Consider the following 22442-nt stretch of genomic DNA (forward strand, 5'->3'; position numbering starts at 1 on the left):
TCTGCTCTTTGTGATAATTGATAAATGATTCGTGCTAATCATACAAGTTTCAGAGTTTGTATAAATCAGAATACATAAAATAAGAAAATAACATAGACCTAGATAAAGATATGATTAAACCCACTCTGTTTAAATCCTCGTTATGAATATTGTATACCAGTTCGTAAAAGGAAAAAAAAAGGGGGGGGTTTCTATAGTCTGAAAGGTTTTTTTTCAGAATCAGATTTCCTGCCATTGTGTGATCAATCACAAATTATCTGCTAAAGATCAGCTTCTCATTTGTTTTTTTATTTACCAAAACCAGATGGTTCCATGACCAATTGTCCCAAGAGCTGTCCCACGGAAGTTTGGAAGTTTCTTTGCCCACCACTGCTTACCTTGCAGAATTACTACAACAAAACAATAACAATTATTGATTCCTACAAGGAAAACCATCCTATAAAAAGGGAGCTGCAAACCAGGTTCAGTGGAAGTGTGGAGTGGGCAGTGACCCCTCATTTTCTCCAGCACTGCTTGCTCTGTCTATATAAAATAAAGCAATCTAAATTTTGCTGAATACAGAGACTTTATTTCTCATTTATAACATCTTCCAGAGCCCTCAAGCCCATCAGTGCCACAGGGAAACTCAGAGCAAGCTGATTTTCAGCACTGATGCTCACAAAAACTACAGAGGATCCTGAAGCAAGTTACCTGTTCCATGCACTAAACAGAGCCAGAAAAATCCTGGGTTCAAATGTTCCCTCTGCACCCTGTGGCTGTGGTGTGGCTCTGTCCATTCCTGCTCCCTGTGCCCTGCTGGACCCTACACTGGGAATGCTGAATGAATACTCACCAGAAAAACTGGACATCCAAAACCCACCAGGAGCTGATGAAATCCCTGGTGATACCTGTGGATCCAAGTTAACTCTCCAGAGGTGGGAAGTGCTGCTAACCAGCAAGCCTCAACAGTGGCTTTTTATTTTCCACTGTTTTCCATTTACAACCAAACCCAGAATTCCTTTTGACTTTTGCTGCTCAGTTCAGACATTTCAATGTCAAAAAAGTCCAAGGGGATCCCTGTAGAACCAGTAGTTTTCAATTACTCCTCTAGGCTTTCACATGGTATAATTTTCAGTAAATACAGATCAGTCATCACCTTTTGATTAATATTTGCCTTTTAATTTTAAATTCCTATTAGTCTGAGAGCTACTGTAATTCCTCTTTCCAATTTTATTACCTATCCCATGGGACCAGCACTGTTGTTAAGAAGTGTTTCTTTTCTAGCCAAAAATCTCAGGTTATATTTGTTATCACTGAATACAAATATACAAACCTATTTCCTACAGAATTTTTAATTTACTGCACAAGAAAGGCTACTATAGATCATAAGGCTTACATAAAGAATGTGAAATAAAATGTGAATATATTGAAAGCATCATTATCTAAACACATTCAGTGATGAGGGAAAATGTAGAATTCAGCAGTTTAGCCCAGACCCAAATCTGCTGTTTGCATGTTTATAAAATAAACAGATGTAAATCAACCAAGTCCAGGTAGATTTGATCTCCCAGATAAACCACAACAAGGAAATTATTGATTCAGTCAGATGAAGAAATAATAGAAATAATTAAAGCAGGTCAGGGACTAAGTCAAAGGACATTTAGAAAACCATAAGCAAAATTCAGGCATCAATCTGGTAACTAATCTTTTTAGTAAACTCATTTGTGTTAATTCTGCAGATTGAATCAGCCTGTGGCAAACACTTTTACAGGAAGAGTGGGCACACAAATACAAGGAGAACTGGAGGACTGGGAGGACACAGTAATGGAAATATTGAGAGATTCACCAGTACAAAGTGTCAGATGCTGAGTCTGGACTGATAATGAGTGTCTGCAGGGAACTTGTATAAACTGCAAGTGGCTGAAGAGAAATAGCCTCAGATTTATCACAGAACAGCTATGGAACAGGGATATAATACAGCCACTAAGGAGACAAATGTGACCCTTTAGATTTAATGGATCACATTCTTGTCATAAAGAGAGGGAACTATCAATACTGAAATAAATACATGCCTTGGCCATGAACCACTAACTGGAATATTGTTCCTGGTCACTCCTATTCAAGGAAAATTAATTCAAATAAATGCAAACAGGATGAGAGAAACAGAACTTTGCTTTTGAGAGAAGGCTAACATTTAATTTGGTCTAATAAATGATGGGTTTAAGTCTCTCCAAGCTTCACTAGAAAAATAAACTCAGCTAGAACAGTCCCAGCATTATAAATACACTGGCACAGACAGCACAGCAAAGCTGCTCCACCAACAGGTCTGAGACTGCCTTCCAACAGAGTCAGGGCCAAATGCCAAATATCCTTAGCACAGGCCTTTGCTGCTAAGTCTGGGCAATTCCATCTCCTAAAGCCCCTGAGAGGCTGACTCCTGACTCAGCCCTCATCCCTGTTTTGGCTGAACATCCCAGGAATATTCCCTGCCAACATCCAGTATCAGCTCCCTGCTCCATCAGCCCTGCTGCTCCTGGGTTTGCCCAAAACAACTTCCAACAAAAACATTGCACGTGCCCCTGTCAGGAATGTGAGCTTTTCCCTCAGGGATGAGCCAAAGGCTCTAGTTTCAAGTCCTGCTTTCACAGCCCCAAAGCCAGGCTGGTCACACACACAAAGGGCTGCCTTGTGCTGGGCACAAACCCCTCTGCAAGGCAGGGATTTGTTCACCCCATATTGTCCCTGCTCCCTGGGAGGTGGGAGAAAACCTCTCCTGGAGGGAGAGATTCCTTCAGGAAATCCTTACAAGGGAGGGTCTGTGAGCCACCAACCAAACCTGGGAATTATTCAGGCTGGCAGAGACTTTGATCCCCAAGTGCAGCCATCAAGCAACAGCAGCACCATGGTCACCACTAAACCACAGTCACACATTGTTCAACACCTCCAGGGATGGGGAGTCCAGCTCTATCCTGGCAGGAGGGTGGAAAACCAGACAGGATGAGCCTTCTGCAGTTTTCATCTTTAGAAATCCTCCCTAAGCTTTCCAAGTCTTGTTGTCTGAGCCAGCCAAAGCTGCAGCAGGTGTGGCTCAGACTCTGCTGCCATCCCACTCAAACACCTCTGCAGGGAAAGACGCAGAATTTTTTTTTTTTTTATAAACACATTGCACTATTCAAGGTTATCATCTTTGAATTTAATTAAAGAAAAATGTCTCAAAGTGATGAAGCATGTCTGACTTCCAGCTTCTTTCAATGGCACAAGCCAGTGCAGTAAATTGTAGAAAGCAAGCTCAGTTAGAATTTTATTTTCATTTAAAATAAAAAATAGAGAGAAAACTCTCCAGATGTGAGGTCCTGTTAAAAAAGTGGCTGTTCACTTGTAAACAGAATAAAAGTGTTAAGAACACAGTTTCATACAGCTTAAACAAAACCACTTTTCAGAAGCAATACAAGTATGTTACAACACTGTAAGAACACCAAAAGCAGAAAACAAAAGAATGGCAGAAGAATCACATAACATTGCTTACTAAAGTGATAAATAATTGATGGTGAATGTTAATAGCTTGACATTTTTATTGCTCCAATGGTAGTGTGTTGACAAGAAAATGTAGAAAACTGTCAGTGGGACAATAATAAATATCAATTTATGGTTTTGCATATGGAATTTTGTACCTATCAAGGAAAACATAGGAATTTTTTTTTTTTTTGTGTTTATTTTAAAATCACCCATTTACAACTGAACCCACACTCCCTAGATTTGGAATGTGCATGTTTGAACACTTTAGTGTTCCTCCTCTGGGAAAGCACCTTTGCAGGAGCAGGTGGGCAATCACTAAGGAGAGCTTTGATGCTCTGCCAGAGTTCTGCACTCCTTCAGCACTCTCCAGACACAAAATTTTCTAGATACAACCCCAAAGATTTCCTGGATAAGATCTAGAAACAAAATTAGTGTCAACATGTTGATGTGAAGAAATCAACAGGGATTTGGTGGACAGTGGCTGCTTTTAAAAATCTGCTGCAAGCTCCCACTCCTGAGAGGGAGCAGCTCCCTTTCTCCTTTTCTCACTATGGTGTTGGAACCAGCCAAGGCACTTTCTTCACCATTCCACTCACTCTGTGACATTAATCTGTTACACTGCTACAAATTCTGACAGATATCCTCCATAGACACTTCACCAACTCATGCAGATCTCAAAAATGAGATTTCCAGGCTCAGGACACAGAATTACCTATGATGTTTTTGTATTAAAGGACAACCAGAGTTCAGAGCAGCACTGCCAGCTGCCTTCACCTTTCTGTGAGCTATGAATCCTGTGTCTTTCACATGCAAATGTAATACTGCTGCTGGTTTTGCATTTTAATGCAAATTTATCTACTTATTAAAACATGGAGCTTACTGTAAATGACAGGTTTGGCTCTGGTTCTTTACCAGTTGCTTTATGGCCACATAATTAAATGTCAATTAAAACACAAAGACAAGAAGCATTCATGGTTTGAAGACTGCACAATTAATAATTAAGGACAAATTAAAATGTACAGGATTTATGTAAACTTTACAAATTAATCTTATGTGCTTAAGTGTTCCAGGAGTTTGGATGGAACTGAGCAACCTGGGCTAGTGGAAGGAGGGGGTGGAATGACAGGAACTTTGGGGTCCCTTCTACCCAACCCATTCTGGGGTTCCATGGGAAGTGTCTGTTCTCCCACTTGGAAAGTACAGGGAGAAAACAGAATCACTGAAGAAAATCAGAACCTGCTGAGATTTCTTGAGGGTTTTTTTGCACTACAGAGTTCTGGCAGAACCGTAAGAAATCTCTATTGTTCTGTTAATTACTCCAGAAACTCATTTGTCAGGGAAACCCAAAGAAAGAACTGGGTGTGCCATTTCAGTTTTGGTTAGCTCTGCCTTTTTCTGCCATTATTTTCTCTGCTTCCAGTTAACACTCATCCCCCAAAAAAGAGAAATAAATTGGAGACAACATTTTGCTTGGTTCTGCAAAGGAAATCTGATTGCAAGGTGTAACTAATGATAATTTCAAACAACACAGGAGGTTTTTATTCGTGTTACAAATGCAATTACACATTTAGTTGTCACCAATCTACCAAAGTTTCTGCATGAAATGTGCAGATTTCAGACTCTGAACCATCAGTCTGGGACTGGAAACAGCACAAACTCCCTTTCAGTAACAAGTTGCATAAAACTGGCCTTCTGTAAACACTGTGTACAAGGAATCTGACCTACTACAGGTATTAGAATGCAATGGTCTTACAAATACTGTATTTGAATAGCATATTGCAAACTGGAGAGATGCAAATACATTCAGAGGAAACCCCAAGCCACCCTGAAAGTAAAAAGCAACTTGGGATGATGTTGAAGGGAGATGCTGCAAAGAAATGCCTGGACACTGGTAATGAAATGCACCACAACTTGCAGATGCTCAGTTATCTGCTGGGCTGTTATTTCTAGTCAGGAAAAGCAGGGAACTTGCAACAATTTCCATTTGCTTTCTTTTCTCGAGTGCTCTTGCTTAGGTCAGCCATTAGAGGAAGTTTTTCTACAATGACTTCCCTTCCTGACATCAAGCAAACAGGGATGAATCCAAAATAATACTGAATTCCACAAGGCTTTCCTGGCTCTGCAGACACTGCCTGACTGCCAAAACATATTCAGGAGCCCTTTCAACTGCTGCACTTCCTCCCCTCACAGCATGTTTTCAAACTCCACTTTGACTGAGATAAAACCTATTTCCACTGGAAGGGACTTCATGCCACTGAACTGTGAAAATGCTGAAGTACAACCACACCACAATTGTAACAAAGGTGCTGCTTCAGCTTGGATTTGGCTGGTCCTAATTTTTCTCCTTTGTAACAAAGATCTCTGATTTGAGCTTAATCTTTCCTGACCTCAAAACAAAATAGAACTTAACAACCATATATTCCTCACTTCCAAAGAGACTTTAGGGTATTTTGTTAACAGCAGCTGCCATCTACCCCACAAACAGCTTTTGCAGAGGTGAAGATTTCAGCTTTGGATTTCAGGTGCTGCAAACACCACCTGAAATACTTTTCCAAATAAAGACAGAAATGCTATGCATTTTTCATCCATTTACTAAACAAAGTGCAACTGAGCCCTACACATCTGACATATGTACAAACTCTTTATGGCTTTCCCATAAAACCAGTGTGAGTGGGGCTGTACAATCCCAGGGGAAGGAGCACATGGAACAGATGCTGGGGGACTGTTGGCAATAGAGTAAGAGCTATAATACATTCTGTAAACCTTGGCATACCACACTTTACATTATGCAAAGAGTCAATATTTACAAATCCATAGTGGGTAAACTAATGAACCCCCCTAAATGTAAATGATGATTTTGCAAAGTGCAGGACAAAACCAGTGCTGTTGATTGCAAGTCCTATGCAAGCAGGTTCTACTAAAATCATTACTACTGGAGTTTACCTGGACATTCCTACTGAGGGTTTCTAGGATTGCAACACTCAGGATGAAATATAGGATGACACAGCTTTAGGATGCACATTGGAGGACAGCAAAGAGAGAAATTAATAAGGCAGCATGCTCAGAACAAGTTTAAGCAGCACTGATGTTAAGATCCCTAGTGGCAACTCTATCAGTTATTGGTAATGTTAAAAATTCAGAGTGCAACATAGAAGCCTCGTTTAACATAAAAAAAATGTGCAAATTGTTCTCTTCTTAACAAAAGAAAGTAACAGCAAGGAAGATTTCTACTGAAGAACATTTTTAAGTCACAGCAAAGTAGACCATCTTCTTTCCAAAATCATCTACAAGGCACTAAGGGTAGAAAATGACAGGTAACATGAAAGATCAATGTTGTTCCTCAGTCAGGTCGAAATATGGGGTATTTTGGTAAGAACTCTATTAATATTACCTGTTGAAGAAGGGAAAAAGACAAGAACTGAAGAGAGCAACCAAAAAGTTCAAAGCTTCAGTACAATTTCCATGAACATTAGCTAATTCATGAGATTAAATATATCTGAGATAGTCTGTGAGGAGGGAATGTTCCCCAGGGTAACAAAGTAGATTACAGTCATTCTGAAATAAAGGGAATTTGGGTGCTTGGCTTTTTTTGGGGTGGATCTCCTTCCCTAAAGCCTAAACAATCTTCCCAGCTACCTGTTAAAACGGATAAGGGAGAACCACAGAAATATTTGAAATTTTACTTTCCTACAAAGTCTGTCTTGTTTACAGCCATGTAAAATTTTGAGCTGGCAAAAAAAAAAAAAAAAAAAAAAAAAAAAAAAAAAAAAAAAAAAAAAAAAAGCGCCCCACCAAAACAACCAAAAAATTAAAACAACCAAAAAACCACATTAAGATACAATATTTCTGCACGATTATTTGAATCAAAGGAATGATGAATACCACTGGAAAGGTGGAAAAAGTGATAAGGAACTATGGACTGTGCTGGTGTGGGAATCTCTCCAATGCAAAAAGTCCCAGTGGGTCTCCCTCATTCCAGATTACAAACCAAACTACACATCTGTCTGGGAGATTTTTTTGTACAGGGTCACTGAGTGAAAGATTTTCTCTATTTAATCACAGTTCTGTTGAACAGCAATAATAACAAGCAATACTCACATATTCCATCATATTGCTAGTTTCACATTTCCTTTTACTCAGCTTCCAGTGCAAACCAAGCTAAGGAAATAATTAACAAAGGATTAGAACAGCTGTTTTTGGAGGGGTAATGCAACAAGAATTAGCAATATTGAATTATCAGATCTATTATTTAGGATCAGTGTAAAATATGAAATTATGACCAGACAGTAAAATCCTTCATTGTCAATATTCTTAAAGCTGAAAAAAAGCTACAAATTTCTTACCTTATGATATAGTCTGTTGTTTTCCCATTCTAACAATTTCTGAATTGATCTTCTAGTCTAGAAAGGAAGTCAGAAGTGTATCAGGAATGGTTCAGCAGCCAGTCTCATCCAGAGGGATCTCACTACTGCATTTCTGGCTAAGGTTAATTTATAGTAAGTTAAGTTTTATAAAAGAAGAATAATGTAAAGAAGAAATAAATGGAAAGCTTATCACTTTAACCCCCTACTCCCCCATTTTTCAAAAAAGGAAACACTTGTGGGGTTTTTGTTGACTTAGATTCCCTGGAAAAAAATCTAAGATCAAGTCCAACTTATGCCTGTGGCTTTCCAGAGTTCATTTAGTTACTAAGAGATCCTTTGAATTTAATATTTTTACCTCCCACAGCCAACAAAACAGAGTCTCCCAAATTCTCCTGGCCAAATCCTGCACTCATTGGAGGTGTTCTGCTGAAAACACTGATTTCCATACATTTAATTTTCAGCTTTTCCTAATGGAATTGTGATCTTCAACAGAACCTTCACCACTGAACTCCAGTTCACAAATTATTTCAGCTCTTGACTACCAAATGTGTTCTTTATATTTTGCTCTGTCCAGGACTGTGGAGAGGAGATGATTTCTCAAGTTTCAGTGATTTTGAAGGTCACAAAAAGATAACTGTGGTGATCCTGCATGGCATACATTTCATTTTAATCACTGCATGATTGTTATCACCCCCACAGAAGTGTCATCATTTTCCCTACTTGGTGCATATTCTCTGTAGCCTTGAGAATTTCATATAATTAATACTACACCACCACATGGGCATTTATTTACATTTTCACTGCTACAATGGCTTTAAAACTGCAAATACACCTTTTGTATCCCTCAGGCATAAACCTCTGCAATAATTACATTTTTAAAGGCAGTTACAATGAACTAAAACAAGTCCTGTAACTTTTTAGTGAGGCATTTTCAGTGATGAGCACTTCAACAAGTTAACACATTAATGCACTTCCTCAATATTTGCTGCTGTGATAAATCAATTCCAAATGTAAACCACACAGGTAATTGAGATAATGTTTACCTGGTATCACTGAAGTGCTTTTAAAAATTGTTACTTTGGACCTGATTACAGGAGTGCTCAACTCTGTGTTGGGGAAAAATGTTTAGAAAATAAATTTGGACTTGTTCTTAACAGAAACAGCACAGTGAAATATAGGAAATAAACCACAGCACTGAAATGTTATGGTGTCTGTTGCAGATAAAAAAAAGGTGTTTTTTAAATTTAAAAAATATTTATTTGGGGGTAAAGGGAGTGAAAAGTGATTTTTCAGTCTAATTCTGTCACTCTTTGAAGGTCATGAAGGTTCAGCTCTCAATTCTTAGACTTTGAGAAATCCTGGAAATTTAGGGTATCATATATTCTATCCTGTTTGAATTGAGATTAAATTTGCTATTCTTAAAGCTACTGAGAGTCAACTGATAATTTGGTACAATTTCAAATTTTTTTCTATTTTCTAAGGTGGAAACCAGAAAAACCTTTTGAATGTGAGGCCAAACCAGGGTTTTTAAATAGGGAATATATTACGAAAAGTTATTTAAACCTACCAATAATTAAAAAATCCTTAGAATAAGATGAACCATGGACTCACTCTTTTGTTAAGACAGACCACAGGCCACAGGCTGCAGCCCAGAGTGCAGCAGCAGCACAGGCAGCCACAGAGCAGCCACTTGACATTGACAGGGAGGTTCTTCCTCAGGCAGGCGTTCACTCGGCTGATGCTGGTCTTGAATTCCTCAGGGGCCACCTGCAACACAAGGGCTCAACTTCAGGGACAGCCAGCACAGGGGGATTTCCTCAGAAATTGCCTCTACAGGTTAAAATGAAACAGAAAATTACACAATCTTCTAAAGCACTGGTCACTCAGTGAGCATGAAAAGTCATTTTCCTGCAACAAATTTATTTCTGGTGTGTGAGCTGCACAAAACTGAATTAAAAAGCCAAATCTTTTAGATGAACAGCCTCATCCATATTTATTGCACCAGTAATTAATCAATGGGCCTGAAACAAAATCAGAATTGGGACACAGCTGGGCAATACATGCCCTGGCTACACTGAGCAAAACCATGGAAGAATGACAGTCTGCTTTCCAAGGGAATGTGGAAGCTTTGCAGTAAAAATAGGTATCACAGAAAGGGAGAGTATTGTCCAAATTGATGTCACACCAATCTAAGCCCACACTGTGCCTGGGTGAAGGCTCTGTCCACAAAGAACTTCCTGCAGTGGCCCATAATGAAGCCACAACTTCCCTTGTGGCTGCTTCCTACAATAGGGAAGCCTAGAAAGAAAAACACTGGATTGTATTTAAGGCAGAGCAGAGCACCTTGGACAGGGTTAGGAATAAAGCCTACTCCTTGAAAAGTGGCTTTTTGAAATGAAGGAGTATTTTACACCTGTACTGCCACAGTGGAAGCCCCATTTTGTACCAGAAAGCTCCTTCCTCCAGTAACTGCATTTCTCACCCACTCACATAGCCCAAACCCCTCATCTCCCTACAGAATCCAAATCACCTCCACCTGACACGTCAAACATGGATTTGAGGCTGTGACTCCAAAACTACACTCTTGACTCTAACACAATCCAGCATTTAAATACACAAAGCAGAATAAATCAGGACCAACAAGAGACTTGACCAGGCAAGCACAACTCAAAAAAATTAAAACATCCCATCTTTCCTGCCTGCTTCCCACCTTGATGCAAATCCCCAAAGTGAATCTGTACACAACCCCCAGGCAAGCCCAACTCTGCTCATCTGGCTCTGCAAACACCAACAAAAGTTCATTTAATGACAAAGATCCTTTTCAGCAGGGGCAGAGCCACAGGGCAGGAAATGGAGAGGACCTGATGCTGCTGCCTCTGCCCATTGAGCTGAATTCTTTAAAGCATTGCAGGGAAGGGAGTCAATAAATACAACATCTGTTTCCTGCTCATTCAGCTCACCAGGCACCACAGAGTCAGGGGCAGCTGGGCTTGCACACAAGCCAGGCCTAGAGTTAATAACATGAGAACATAATTTAAGTGTGATTATTTACAAGCAGGAATTAATAAATGCATAGAAAGGAATTATTTTGCCACCCCCTGCAAACAGACTCAAATGGAGCAACTAAAAAAAATTGTCTGTTGTACAAGAGTTTTTTATAAGTTTTTTTCTTCCCAGTTGAGGAAAAAAAATAAAAAGAAAATGGTGAAAGAAATCCCCTGAGAACCTTTGTACTGAGACATCTGCAATGAAAAAAAATCCCATTGTAATGTGGCAAACTGTCCTGTACTTGCATGTCTCTGGAACAAGGTTTTATGGATTTCTTTGCCAGTGCCAGATCTTGTTTTGGGATATAACAAATACCAGATGCACATGAGCAAAATCATTTCATCTTCAACGTGGGAGAGTGTTTTGTAGGAAAGAACATCTGGGTGGTGCTTTGCAGTAACCTCAGACAGCTGCTGCAGTCACTGCCTCAAAGTAAACTAAGATTCCTACATTAATTGGCATTTTCAACTTTTAAGGAAGTTTCTGTGGGTCTCATATTTAGCTATCTACAAATGGCACTTCCTTTGATAAATCTTCTAGAATTTTACATTTTGTTCATGTGAAATATAAATAGTTTTGTTTTTTTCCTAGAATCCATTTATTCTTTTGCAATGAGACTCCCTAAGAAAAGAGAATGTTTCCTTTTCCTTTAGACACAAAGTTTACTGGACCTTGACAACAACACAGACAACCTCCAAATCCAGCTGAACAAACTTGCCAAAGACAATGGAACAGCACAGCACAGAATTCAGTTTAATAAGAATAACCCTTATCAGTGGTAACATCCAACACCAAGAGAACTCAAGCAGATTCTCACATCACAGCTGGCAGAAAAATTTGGGACCTAAAAAGAAAGCACAGGGAGATTTTCCTGTTCCTGTGGTGATTTTTAGGGAGTCACTGTTCACATTAAGTTAACATGTTCCTACATTTTAAGATGGAAGTTGAAGTACTCTCCTTCCTGCAGAACAAATGGCTAAAACAGAAACCAACTTTGGATGTCACTAAGGAACAGAAAATTCCCATTTCAGGAATTTTGGGCTGATATTTAATAAAATATTATGAAAACACCACTACCTGCTAACTCACCAAATATTTTCATGTAAAGGTGAATCTCTTGGCTGCAACAGAAGATTAAATTACTTAAGATGCTCTTGACTAACCCAAACTATTGGATTGTTTCTGCCTTTAGGAAATGGAATCATAACAAATATTTCTGTCACTAATGACATGTTCATCTGAAACTAAAGGAACTGGAGACCAAGATAAACAGAAGAAATCACAATTAAGTAGCTCAATTTACAGCTCAGTGGCAGTTAAGCATTGTTACACAGTGATTAAGAACAAAATACCTGTAAATAACTGTTCTAATCTAACAAAGAAATGGCATCCAAATCAAAGTCACCACAGAACTGTTCATTTTTCTGCCACAATTTTAACTCTTGCCTTCTTGCAGGTACAGCTTTTGAAAGGTGTATGTGAAGGGGCTGATGTATTTCAAACAAACAATTAACAGCTCCTCCTGCTCAAAGACAGCTCCCTAAAAAATCCTAGTTTTGAGTAATTCTGGAAATCTCTTGGAGAGTCTGTGTCTGGCTCTTGAAAAGAGTGAGATAACACTTTGCTCCTGGCTGTGCTGTACACCTTGGGAAGGGACATTAGCTCCTTTTAGGAGGGGAAAAAACAAACCAAAACAAAAACATAAAAGGAAAGGAGGGGGTGTCATAATATTTTACAACAGGATGCAGAGGATCTCCAAAGACAGGAAGGGAGCCAGTAGGGCCCAGCAGGCCTGATCTTCCTTCAATCACCATCATCTGCAGCCCTATCAATCACAGGCACCACAATGCCCAGCCCTCACTTTATGGCTCCCATTGCCCTGCACTGCACACTCCTCTCTGGCCTGGACCCCTTTTGTTTCAAGATCAGAGCAGGAAATTCCACTTTTCCCCTCAAGGATCATTTTCTGGTCACCTGGAGCAGTGTGTGCTATTGTGCTCCATATCACAGAGAATATTTGGTTAAAAGCTTGTTTGAGAGAATTAATAATCCTGTAAACCTGTAGCACACACAATTTAAATTTAATCACCATTCCCATTTAGGCCAAGGTCCAATTACATTATTAAAAGTTAAATATTGCCTCTGTATTAAGTGTAGTCAAATCTTTTCTTATAATGTTCCATTAGAAAGGAGCCTGGCTCAGGATTTACAAACCAGGTGAGTTTATGTCTCATCCTGCAAGACAAATATTAATCCAGCTGAATTAGCCAGGCCAAACATCTGACATGCCTGGGATTTTCCTTTCCTTTATTATTTTATTGTCTGTGCTTTACCCTCAAATGTACACATTCACCTCTCCCAAGGAAAGCAACAAATTAAGTCTCAATTAAACACTGAAGATGTAATTACAAGCATGTAGCTCTAGGCTAACCTGCAACAGCTATGCAGAAACTGGAAAAATGGGAAAATGGGGGCAGGAGGAGGGGGATTTCAGACTTCAGAAAAAGAAAATCAGGTTTGCTGCCACCATTATGTGGATGGGCAAACTGAGGGGAAGAAGTTTAAATAAATTGCTAACACAAGGATAGGGCATAAATCCCAAAGGTTTGTGTTTCTGGGAGAAAGGTGTAGCCACAGTTTTCTCTAATTAGGATTTTCATCCTGCTTTAAAACCTGCATTTTTTACATCTGTATTTATTCTAAAGAAAACCAGTACTGAGAACTCCATCAAGTCCATCTAGTGGCTTCATCTCTTGCACTCCATTAGCAGATGGGATTTATTATTAATATCAATTCACAGGGGACAGCAAAGCCATTAAACTCAATGTTACACAGGCAATATGAATAAACTATGACATTGTCTTAGAGTACCTGAGGACTAATGCAAATTCAGAGTAAACATTTTAATCCCAATTTGTAAATATAAACAGTCACTGTTATTTATAAATTTTGATTCCATAAAAAGCAAAAAAATTACATTTTAACAACAGAGGATCTTAAAGTGGGGTCTCAGTTGCCTACAATACTGATTATTGTGAATTATTTAACAGGGTATTTGAAGAAAAACTTCCTGGAAAAAATGACTGAGTTTTCATTTTCAATAGGGATTAAGACGATTGACTGCCTCAACCACAGGAAGAAGCAGATTCTTTATTTCTTGCAATTGACAAAAGTATTAAAAACCAAAAGACCCACAACTGTGGTTTTTAATGTCTTTCATGGCAACGTGTGGCAAGCAGGAAGAAAAATGTGTTTACTATCTGGTTTGATTGGTGCTTTCCCCTGACAAAAGAGAATTCATTTCCTTGCTCAGAAAGCCCCTCAAATCCACAAGGTTAACAGAATATCAAGAATATCAAGATTCTCAACAGAGGAACATCCCTAAATCCATGAAATCCCTGTCCATGGAACTCCTGTAGCACCCACAGACGGGTAAATGCCAACAGAAGAATTTCCTCTTCCCTTTCTTTGCTAAATTAAGTCCAAGCACTCAGCTGAACTTTAAATTAAGCTTTTGTTCACTGTCTATTTAACAAGAGGAGGACAATCAAGTGGAAAATGTGACAGCCATTGATGCTGGTATTATAAAGTGGAGACCTGGTTGAAGGTTTTTTTTTTAATAACCCAAATATATTTTAGAGAGACAGAAAGAGATGAAATTATAGAATTAAATTTAGTTTAAACATTTTTTGCCTGGGATTTTCTACAGGCTTATTTATAATAAACTGCAGCTTGAATAAAAGAACATAAAATAGCTTTTCCCAAAATGTATTGTGGCTGTTCAGTGATCAGAAAAGAATAAGCCTCAGACAAGGTGGTGAAATGCAAAGTGTTGTGAGTAGCCCTCTCACTGGAATCAGCAGGATTTGCCTTTCTGAGCTCAGTGAGATCCTAAAACAAGGGCAGAATTCCCAGGCTGATTTTTAGCACCCCAAAAACTCCAAGCAGAACCTGCTTTTCAGGGGTCCTGCTGTCAGAACAGCTGGACAAGCACAACACAAGGATTTTATTCATTTACTCTGGTGTGAAAATGCAGGAGGAGAAAGCCCAGATGGATCTGGCAGAAGCAAGAGCAACCATCCAGCTGTGTTTAGTGGATTGTTGCTATGACTCAACCTCTGCAAGGGGCTGCAGAGGGAGTGCAGCTCTAGGAGATGACATGAGATAAAGTAGAAAGAGCCAAATAAACTTTTTTTCTTCCCAAATTTTGGAAAAGATACATCAGGGGGATATAAATCATAGCAAAAAGAAAGCACTAGAGGGTGAAACAGCAGGAAGAAAAAAATTTAAGGGAAAAAGAATTAAGCAATTAAAAGATTAAAAAACTACAATTACAAAAATAATTTAGAACTAACTAAGAAATTAGTGAAGACTGAATTAATAGCTATAAATTACAGTTTGTTACACTGGCATTAAGTAAGATGACAGGACTCCAGAGAAAGCAAGAGACTTGTCACCACTAATTTTCAGAATTAACTACTAATTAACACTAAACAGCCTTTGTGAAAATGTACTAAAAACCTGCTTCATTAGTAGATTTAACACTTATGTTTTGTTCTGTAAAGCTTCAAATAAAACAGATTCACTTCCAGAGATTTGTCTAAACAAACTCAAGGCTCATCAGGCATACTCAAAAGAGAGGCTGAGTTTTTGTACTGATTTAATTCACCCAGGAGGGAGCACAAACTCCAGGTTTTTCAAAAGCAAGGTTAAGTGAGTGCTGCTTTCAGGTCTGCATGGAAACAGTGGGATCCATGGTGAGCCTTGCTGTGTTTGGAATGTCAATAATGATAAAAATCACTGCAAATTCTCCTTGTTTCCAGCTCCACTCAGGGGCTGGGCAGTGAGCAGCTGGGTCACACAGGTAACAGATTTTAGTGGGTTCATGCTCAGGTACCCAACACAGAAATCACAGGATGCACTGGCTCCTCCCATAAAATGAACAGTTTAATCTCACACTTACCTTCCCTGTCAGAACAGAAGGAAATTCTGTATCAAACTTGTTGCTCAAGCCAAACCTTGAAAACAAAAGAGACAAACAAAATATATTCCACCTAACTTATTTTGTTTCCCTTAATAAAAAAAATGCAGTAAGAGTTTTTACTTTAAAAAGAAACCACTATTAATTTATTTTGCCCTTCTGTTTGCATTATTTCACAAGCTTTTGATTTAAGTTAATATAAGGTCTCATGTGCCATTCAGTCATTTCCAGACACAAACACAGCTTGGTGCCTTACTTCAGTACCTCCAGAAATGCAAAAATCCTTTTCCAATTGGATGGCAACAAGTTTCAGTCTTTGATTTCTGCAAAAAAAAACCCTCCAGCTATGAAATGCCAGGCTCGACAGTCCTTTTATTTTCTTACACATGCAATTGTTCCACATGCAACAGATGAAATTTGTTTTAAGGAACCCATTCATCATTATCTTAGAAATATATAACCATTTGGTTTTAAAAACTTCCTTTGGGTTGAGTTAAGGTACCTCATGCAAAATGTGTCTTACACAAAGGATAGTTTTACAACTGTGAATTTCAAGAAATTAAGTTTTGGGTATCACAGTGACTACTCTGCACTGAAGTGTTCTGGGGTTTGAGAAAAAGGTTTTCATTATAACCAGTGAAAGCTCCAGGGAGCTGGATTTGGCTTGGAAACCTGTTACCACTTATTCCAAAACTCCTGAACCTTTAAAACTCAGTAATTTAACAAAATCCAGCAGTTCATGGTACTCAGCTACAATCTGTATGTTTGATAAAAGTTAAATATATTGCACATCAAGTCAGCTCTGCTAAACTATCTCCTGAGTATCTGTGTTCAAAAAAAGTCAAAATACCTGAAAGAATCACTGCCAAAAAGAAGAGCACAAATATGTTTGGTATTGTAGGAGTTATTGAAGAAACAAACTCTGCTTTAAATCAAACTGGTCCCTTTTTACCAATACCAGTATTTCTGAAAAAACACAGAATTGTGGAATGGTTTGGGTTGGAAAAGACTTTAAAGGTTCCAATACCTTCTCCTGGACATCAGTGCCCATCATGATATCACACACACACTGTGTAATAACCCAGGTACCCAAAAATGGCAATGGAAATTGTTCAGAAGTAACAAAAAGTCAAATCAACCTTAGAGAAGAGAGAGGCAGAACAGAAGAACTTGTCTCTAAAAATCCAGTAACTGAAATTTTTGGCAACACCGGTGAAGTTCAATCCAGTCCTCCAATGAATAATTTAAGTTAGAGTCTCTTGTAAAGAGCAGCAGTTGTGTAAAACAATTACAAAAAACCCCAAACAGTAAAACCAGGAAGATTTTAGGCAAAGGTTACTAATATAGCACATTTCCATTCTCTTTGTAATCTGGCAAGTCAGCCTCCACATTTTGTACCTTTTCCTTTTTAGATGAAATCTTCCAGGTTTTGTAATGTTATATATTTAGTTTTAAGGAAGCTTGGAGAGCTATGAAGTAGTCTTTTCAGCCTCAAAAAAATAAAGAGACTAAAATTATAAAGCACATTCACCAGCTTGCTTTGAGGAACACAGACTTTTCTGTGCATCAGCAATGGAACAACCTGAAATGATCACAAAGTAGGAGCAATCAGACAACACAATAAAAGAACTACTGGAAAATTGAAGAATTATTTACTCTACCCATATAATAGACCAATTCCACTAAATCATGCCAAAGGTCCATCTTGTCTGATTCTTACAGTGGCCAGGAGCAGCTTAGGAAACAGCTGAAAAAATGGAAAAAAAATTGAAAAGAACCAAAGCTGCTCCTCAGAACCCTCCCCTGACCTTCAACAATTCAGAGTTCAAACACTTCCTAAGCCACAGGTAGTGTCTTTTATCTCACTGATCACATACTCTCATTAAAATCCCCACTGCACCCCAATTTCCATAAAGAACAAGAAAAAGCAGTGCTTTGTGATTAAGTAACCTGTTTAGGAATGTAAGATCACGATATCTTTGGAGTTAAATTTCAAAGCTGATGTTATGAATCATATTAAAAACCCTAAATTTTTATTAGTTGCCAAATCACTCCCTTCAGTTGCAGCACATCCAGGAAACCTGAAAACAGAAAAGCACCTCTCACACAGACACCTGTGAGTGGCTAAAGAATTGAACTTTTTGTTTTAACTCTACTTGAAATACTATATTTAATCAAAATCACTACTGGCCTTCAGCACAGTTTTGCAAACTATTCTATGATTATTTACTGCAGGGTTTAGAAACATTCAACTCCTGTTAGATGAAGCAGAGGGGTGACTCAACCAAAGAAAATAAAAATATTGAGGCATGATGTTATATAGTTTATAGACAACTTTGTAAAAGTACTGAAGTGCTATTAGAATCTTTCACGTAAAGAATTTAAAATCTCAAGTCTTGATCAAGAGGCAATTAACTTAATTAGACTTCCTACAACAGACTAGTGATCTAGTATGAGTAGGCCTACGAAATCTTCTAAAATTCAGGGTTTCTTTATTAAAAACCACTGTAACATCAATTGCAGTAGCTGTCCTGTAAGTCATTTAACACAGCAGGTGGTGGTGATTTATTTCTGGGCCAGTTCTGTGACTCCTCAGTGCAAGCTGCCCAAAGTGTAACATTTAGAAATTCAGATCAGTCACCCACGTCCTTTGCTTGCACTTTCCTCACTGCATGACAAGTACCTCGAAAAGCCAGCTACTGTTTCCTAGAGGCTGCAATAGAACTAGGATGACCTCACTTGCCACTTCTGGCCCTCTTTCCCTGTTTTCATGGGTGGCATCAGGCAAATCCCATCACCTCATTTTCCTCCATCTGTAGAGTGGTGAGAACACTACTTGTCCTAAGGAGCTACAACAAGAGAAATGCAGAAATCCTTCAGTGAAGGTTGAAGTGAACATCTTGAAGCACCAGTTGCAAACCTCACCTGCAACAGGTACCACAAAACAATGTTTATTAATTCACAAAGCAGGAGCTCGGGTTTTCAGTCCCCAGAACTGAAACTGGAAGATTTTGGAAACACTTTCTTACATCTAGAAGAGAAGTATTTACAGGTGCTTTGCCTTTTTATTTTGACTTAAACCTCACCTCACTCTCATTTCTCCCACTCCTGTATTTATAGATAGTAATCAGCCCTACTAGACTGTACAAGTTAAACCTGTTTAGTGAAGCTCTCCAACCCCCCTTGAGCACAGCTTTCCCCACACCTAATCCAGGTTATGTTTAACCTCTGTGCAAGAGTGGAGCTCAGATCCCACACTGCTCTTCAGGAGCTAGCAGCTGAGCTCTGGCCAGCACTAGATAATAAAGATGACATTCCTCAAGAGCCCTGAGCTGAAATCTCCTTGAACATTTTAACATTTCCCAATTCAGAACATTTTCCTGTGAAGCCAACAGAGCTATCCAAAGAATTCTTACCCATGGATGATGTTTTGGAAAATGAAGTTTTTGGTAACCAGTGGAAGGCTGAGGTCATTTGCTATTTTAAATATGTGGAAGGCGGAACAATACCAGATAATAATCAAATTTTCTCTCAACTGGTCCTTCCCTCCCTTCTCCAGCTGATGAAAATAAATTTTTCATCAGCAGCTGGACTGTGGGTCCCTGGGGCACTCCTACAGACAACAGGATAGAATTCCAAAAGGTAACTTCTAGCCAAACTCAGGGGATTTGCAGACTTCAGCAGGAAGTTGGACACTAATGGCAAAAATATGTTTAATGGTTATTTCATTACCTCATTACCATCCATCCACACAGACTTAATGATATGGAAAAATTATTGCAGATAAATGCAACCCTATAACCAGGTTACAGTTTGGTTACTGTTCTGTTTTTGGAAGTTATTGCCTTTGCTTTGCCAGGCATGACTCAGTCTTCACTACAAATGTCTGTGTGGAGATACTTGGATACATCAAGCAGAGTCACACTGGGAGAAACAGCAAACAAGGTGTTTATAACTCATCAAAATGGAATTGCAGAAGAAAAGGCAGTTAGAAGAACCTAGTAATTTATCTGTGCTGAAATTCAAAAGCTTTCAAAAACAATAAATATGACAATTTTTTTTCAGAGAATCCTGGACAAGATGAACATAGATTTTGCCAACCATTTTCACACACGTCCTCTCTGACTAAAATAAATCAAATACACTTCACATGGTCATTCTTACCACACACAGGGGTAGAAGGGTAGCAAAAGTAAAGTGGAAAAAACAAGATTCTGCTAAATACACTCAGAAAACTCCTGGAGTTTATAATTAGTACTGCTGGATACTGCAAAATAGCTACTCTGTTAGAGTGAGAGCTCACTGACAAGGTCACAAGAATAAGAAGTATCTTGCAAGAAACTAACAGTGTTAGTTGGGAGTTTCATAACAGAACTGGACATGAAAAGCTGAAGTAGATGACTCTGGCATTTGAGAATTATCCCTTCTCTACACAGGCCAGTCTCAGCTGAGGAACAGGAGACATCTGAAACAAAAATCCAAGGAAAACAATGGCTTTATAAAGAGAGTTGTTTTTCTGTTTTTTTAATAGTGTCTGACTTGTCAGGACAGACATTTTCATTAGCAGTACTCCAGACAGGTTCAGAAAACAAACCCAGGTTTTCCTGGATGACATCTCTCCCCTCAGTAACTGGAGCAGGCTGCTTCTGCAGCCAACTGATTTCAAAAGCAGCAGCATCTGTGTGATCAAAGTGACAGAGTTCCAACACACAAACTCTTTGGGAAGCAAACCAGTTCCCATTTAATAGGAGGTTAGGATTATGGACTACAGTATCCAGGGTTTACTTGCATTTTATTGGAAACATCCAATAATTGTTTTTATCAGTATAAGATTTAAAAATACACATGAGCTAATAAAAGCTGCCTCCTACCATGCAGGTAGGTCCTGTTACAGGAAGAAAGCTGAGAGGGGTGGGAGAAAGGGAAAATAAACTGGGTGGGGATTCAGCTCAGATGATTGCAAGGACACCTAGCTAGCTAAGGATTTCCACTTCACTGACAAGAGTGCTTTTTTTGATGTGGCCATCACTAGTTCTTGGAGAGGCTCCTGCCCATCCCAAAAAGATGCTGGAGCCAAGAAGGAACTGCAATTAACACCACTAATACACAAAAAGCATCATGGAAGGCAAAGCAGATGAGTATGTAATGTTGCTTTTCCAGTTCAGCACTTCAAATCAGGTAACTCTTAAGATGGGTACTTGGTATTCTGAGCATCTTGCTTGTGTTCCACCTCTCCCTTAGTCAGGCCAGCAGCTCTTTGGGGGTGAGGACACAAAGGAATTCCATCTGCACGAGCAAATGCACTGCGGTGCAGCACAGCAACTCCCCCCTGGCAGCAGCTCAATGCAACCCTGCTCCAGGCTGCCATGAGGACACAGCACCACATCCAAAAGCACTTCCCAGGGATGGGAGAGCCTTCCCCACCCCGTGCTTTTGCTGCAGGGAGTTAGATCACACTGCACCTATCCACAGACAGAAATGTGAGTTTTATGCAATCCAAAGACAGAAAAGCAACACCAGCTTGGTGGGTCTCTGCAATCCATAAATTTCAATACCTCCCTGCCTGCCACGAAAATTAACGTGACAACCAACAACTTGTTAAGGATGCACTTGGTTCTATTAATTCTTCAGCTTGCTGGAGCAGGAATACTAAGAAAATCCCAAAGAGTAAACATTACATATAAGGAAACACAGCTTGCTCGTCTTCTGTTCAACTGTTTAAATGAGCAGCAAAACATTCTGGCTCACGCTGTGTTCCAGTGATAAAAACACTCAATCTGAACCAAACTCCCAACTAAGTTTGGAGCAGATAAGTGGAGCACAGGCTGGAGCCTCCTCTGCAGTGCAGTGTGGGGGCTCCTGGCTCGGCTGTGGCACACAAGGGTCACAGCGAGATGGTCTGAGCAGCCTGTTCGTCCTCGCAGCTCGTGGACTTTGCTTTTTATCTAACAAATTGTTTGGATAGAGAGGAGCGACCAGAGAGGGCTGCCAGGGCTGCGCTGCAGCCTCTGCAGCCAACAGCCAACTCCGGCTGTTCATTCACGGCCGGGGGTTCCTTCGAGCTACCGGAAAATAGTCACGTTGAAAGCAGAGCTGCCCTGACAGAGCCGGGGATGGGGAAGGAGGGCCGGGGCACGGTGCTGCCGCTGCCCTCACCGCTCCCGGCGCTCCCGCCCGGCTCCACCGCCCCGCCACACCGGCCCCTCACGCTGCCCCCCACTCCTTCCTTACACGGTGATGTGCCCGGCGCCCCGTACGGCTACGGGATCGGGCGCGTCGCGGGGCCGGGGCAGCTCCTGGCTCCGCACCACGGGCTCAGGCTCATCCTGCTCCTCCTCGTCCTCCTCCTCCAGCTCGTAGATCGTGTCGAAGTCCGCCATATTGGGCAGCAGGACGCTCATCGCCGGCCCTCCCGCCGCGCCTGCGCAGCGCGCGCCGGGGGCGGGGCCGCGGCTCGGCCACGGCGGCGGGAGGAGGGCGCGCAGGCGCAGTGCGGCCGGCGGGGCTGTGGCGGCGCTGAGGGGAGCTCGGTGCCGAGGCGCGCGGGGCGGCGG

General features: G+C 40.1%; 1 protein-coding gene across 1 annotated transcript; it reads right to left on the reverse strand.

The window, feature by feature from the left end:
• Positions 1-3150: 3150 nt before the first annotated feature.
• CHIC1 (cysteine rich hydrophobic domain 1) lies at positions 3151-22342 on the reverse strand. The gene is made up of 6 exons (XM_079318983.1): positions 22120-22342; positions 15871-15925; positions 9471-9626; positions 7839-7895; positions 7594-7653; positions 3151-6886 (listed from the first exon to the last, which is right to left on the reverse strand). Exons 1-6 carry the CDS (start codon positions 22287-22289, stop codon positions 6836-6838), a joined length of 549 nt encoding a protein of 182 aa, XP_079175109.1. The 5' UTR covers positions 22290-22342; the 3' UTR covers positions 3151-6835.
• Between the last annotated feature and the right edge of the window lie 100 nt (positions 22343-22442).

The sequence above is a fragment of the Erithacus rubecula genome (assembly GCF_903797595.1).
Source record: "Erithacus rubecula genome assembly, chromosome: 15".
Lineage (NCBI taxonomy): Eukaryota > Metazoa > Chordata > Aves > Passeriformes > Muscicapidae > Erithacus > Erithacus rubecula.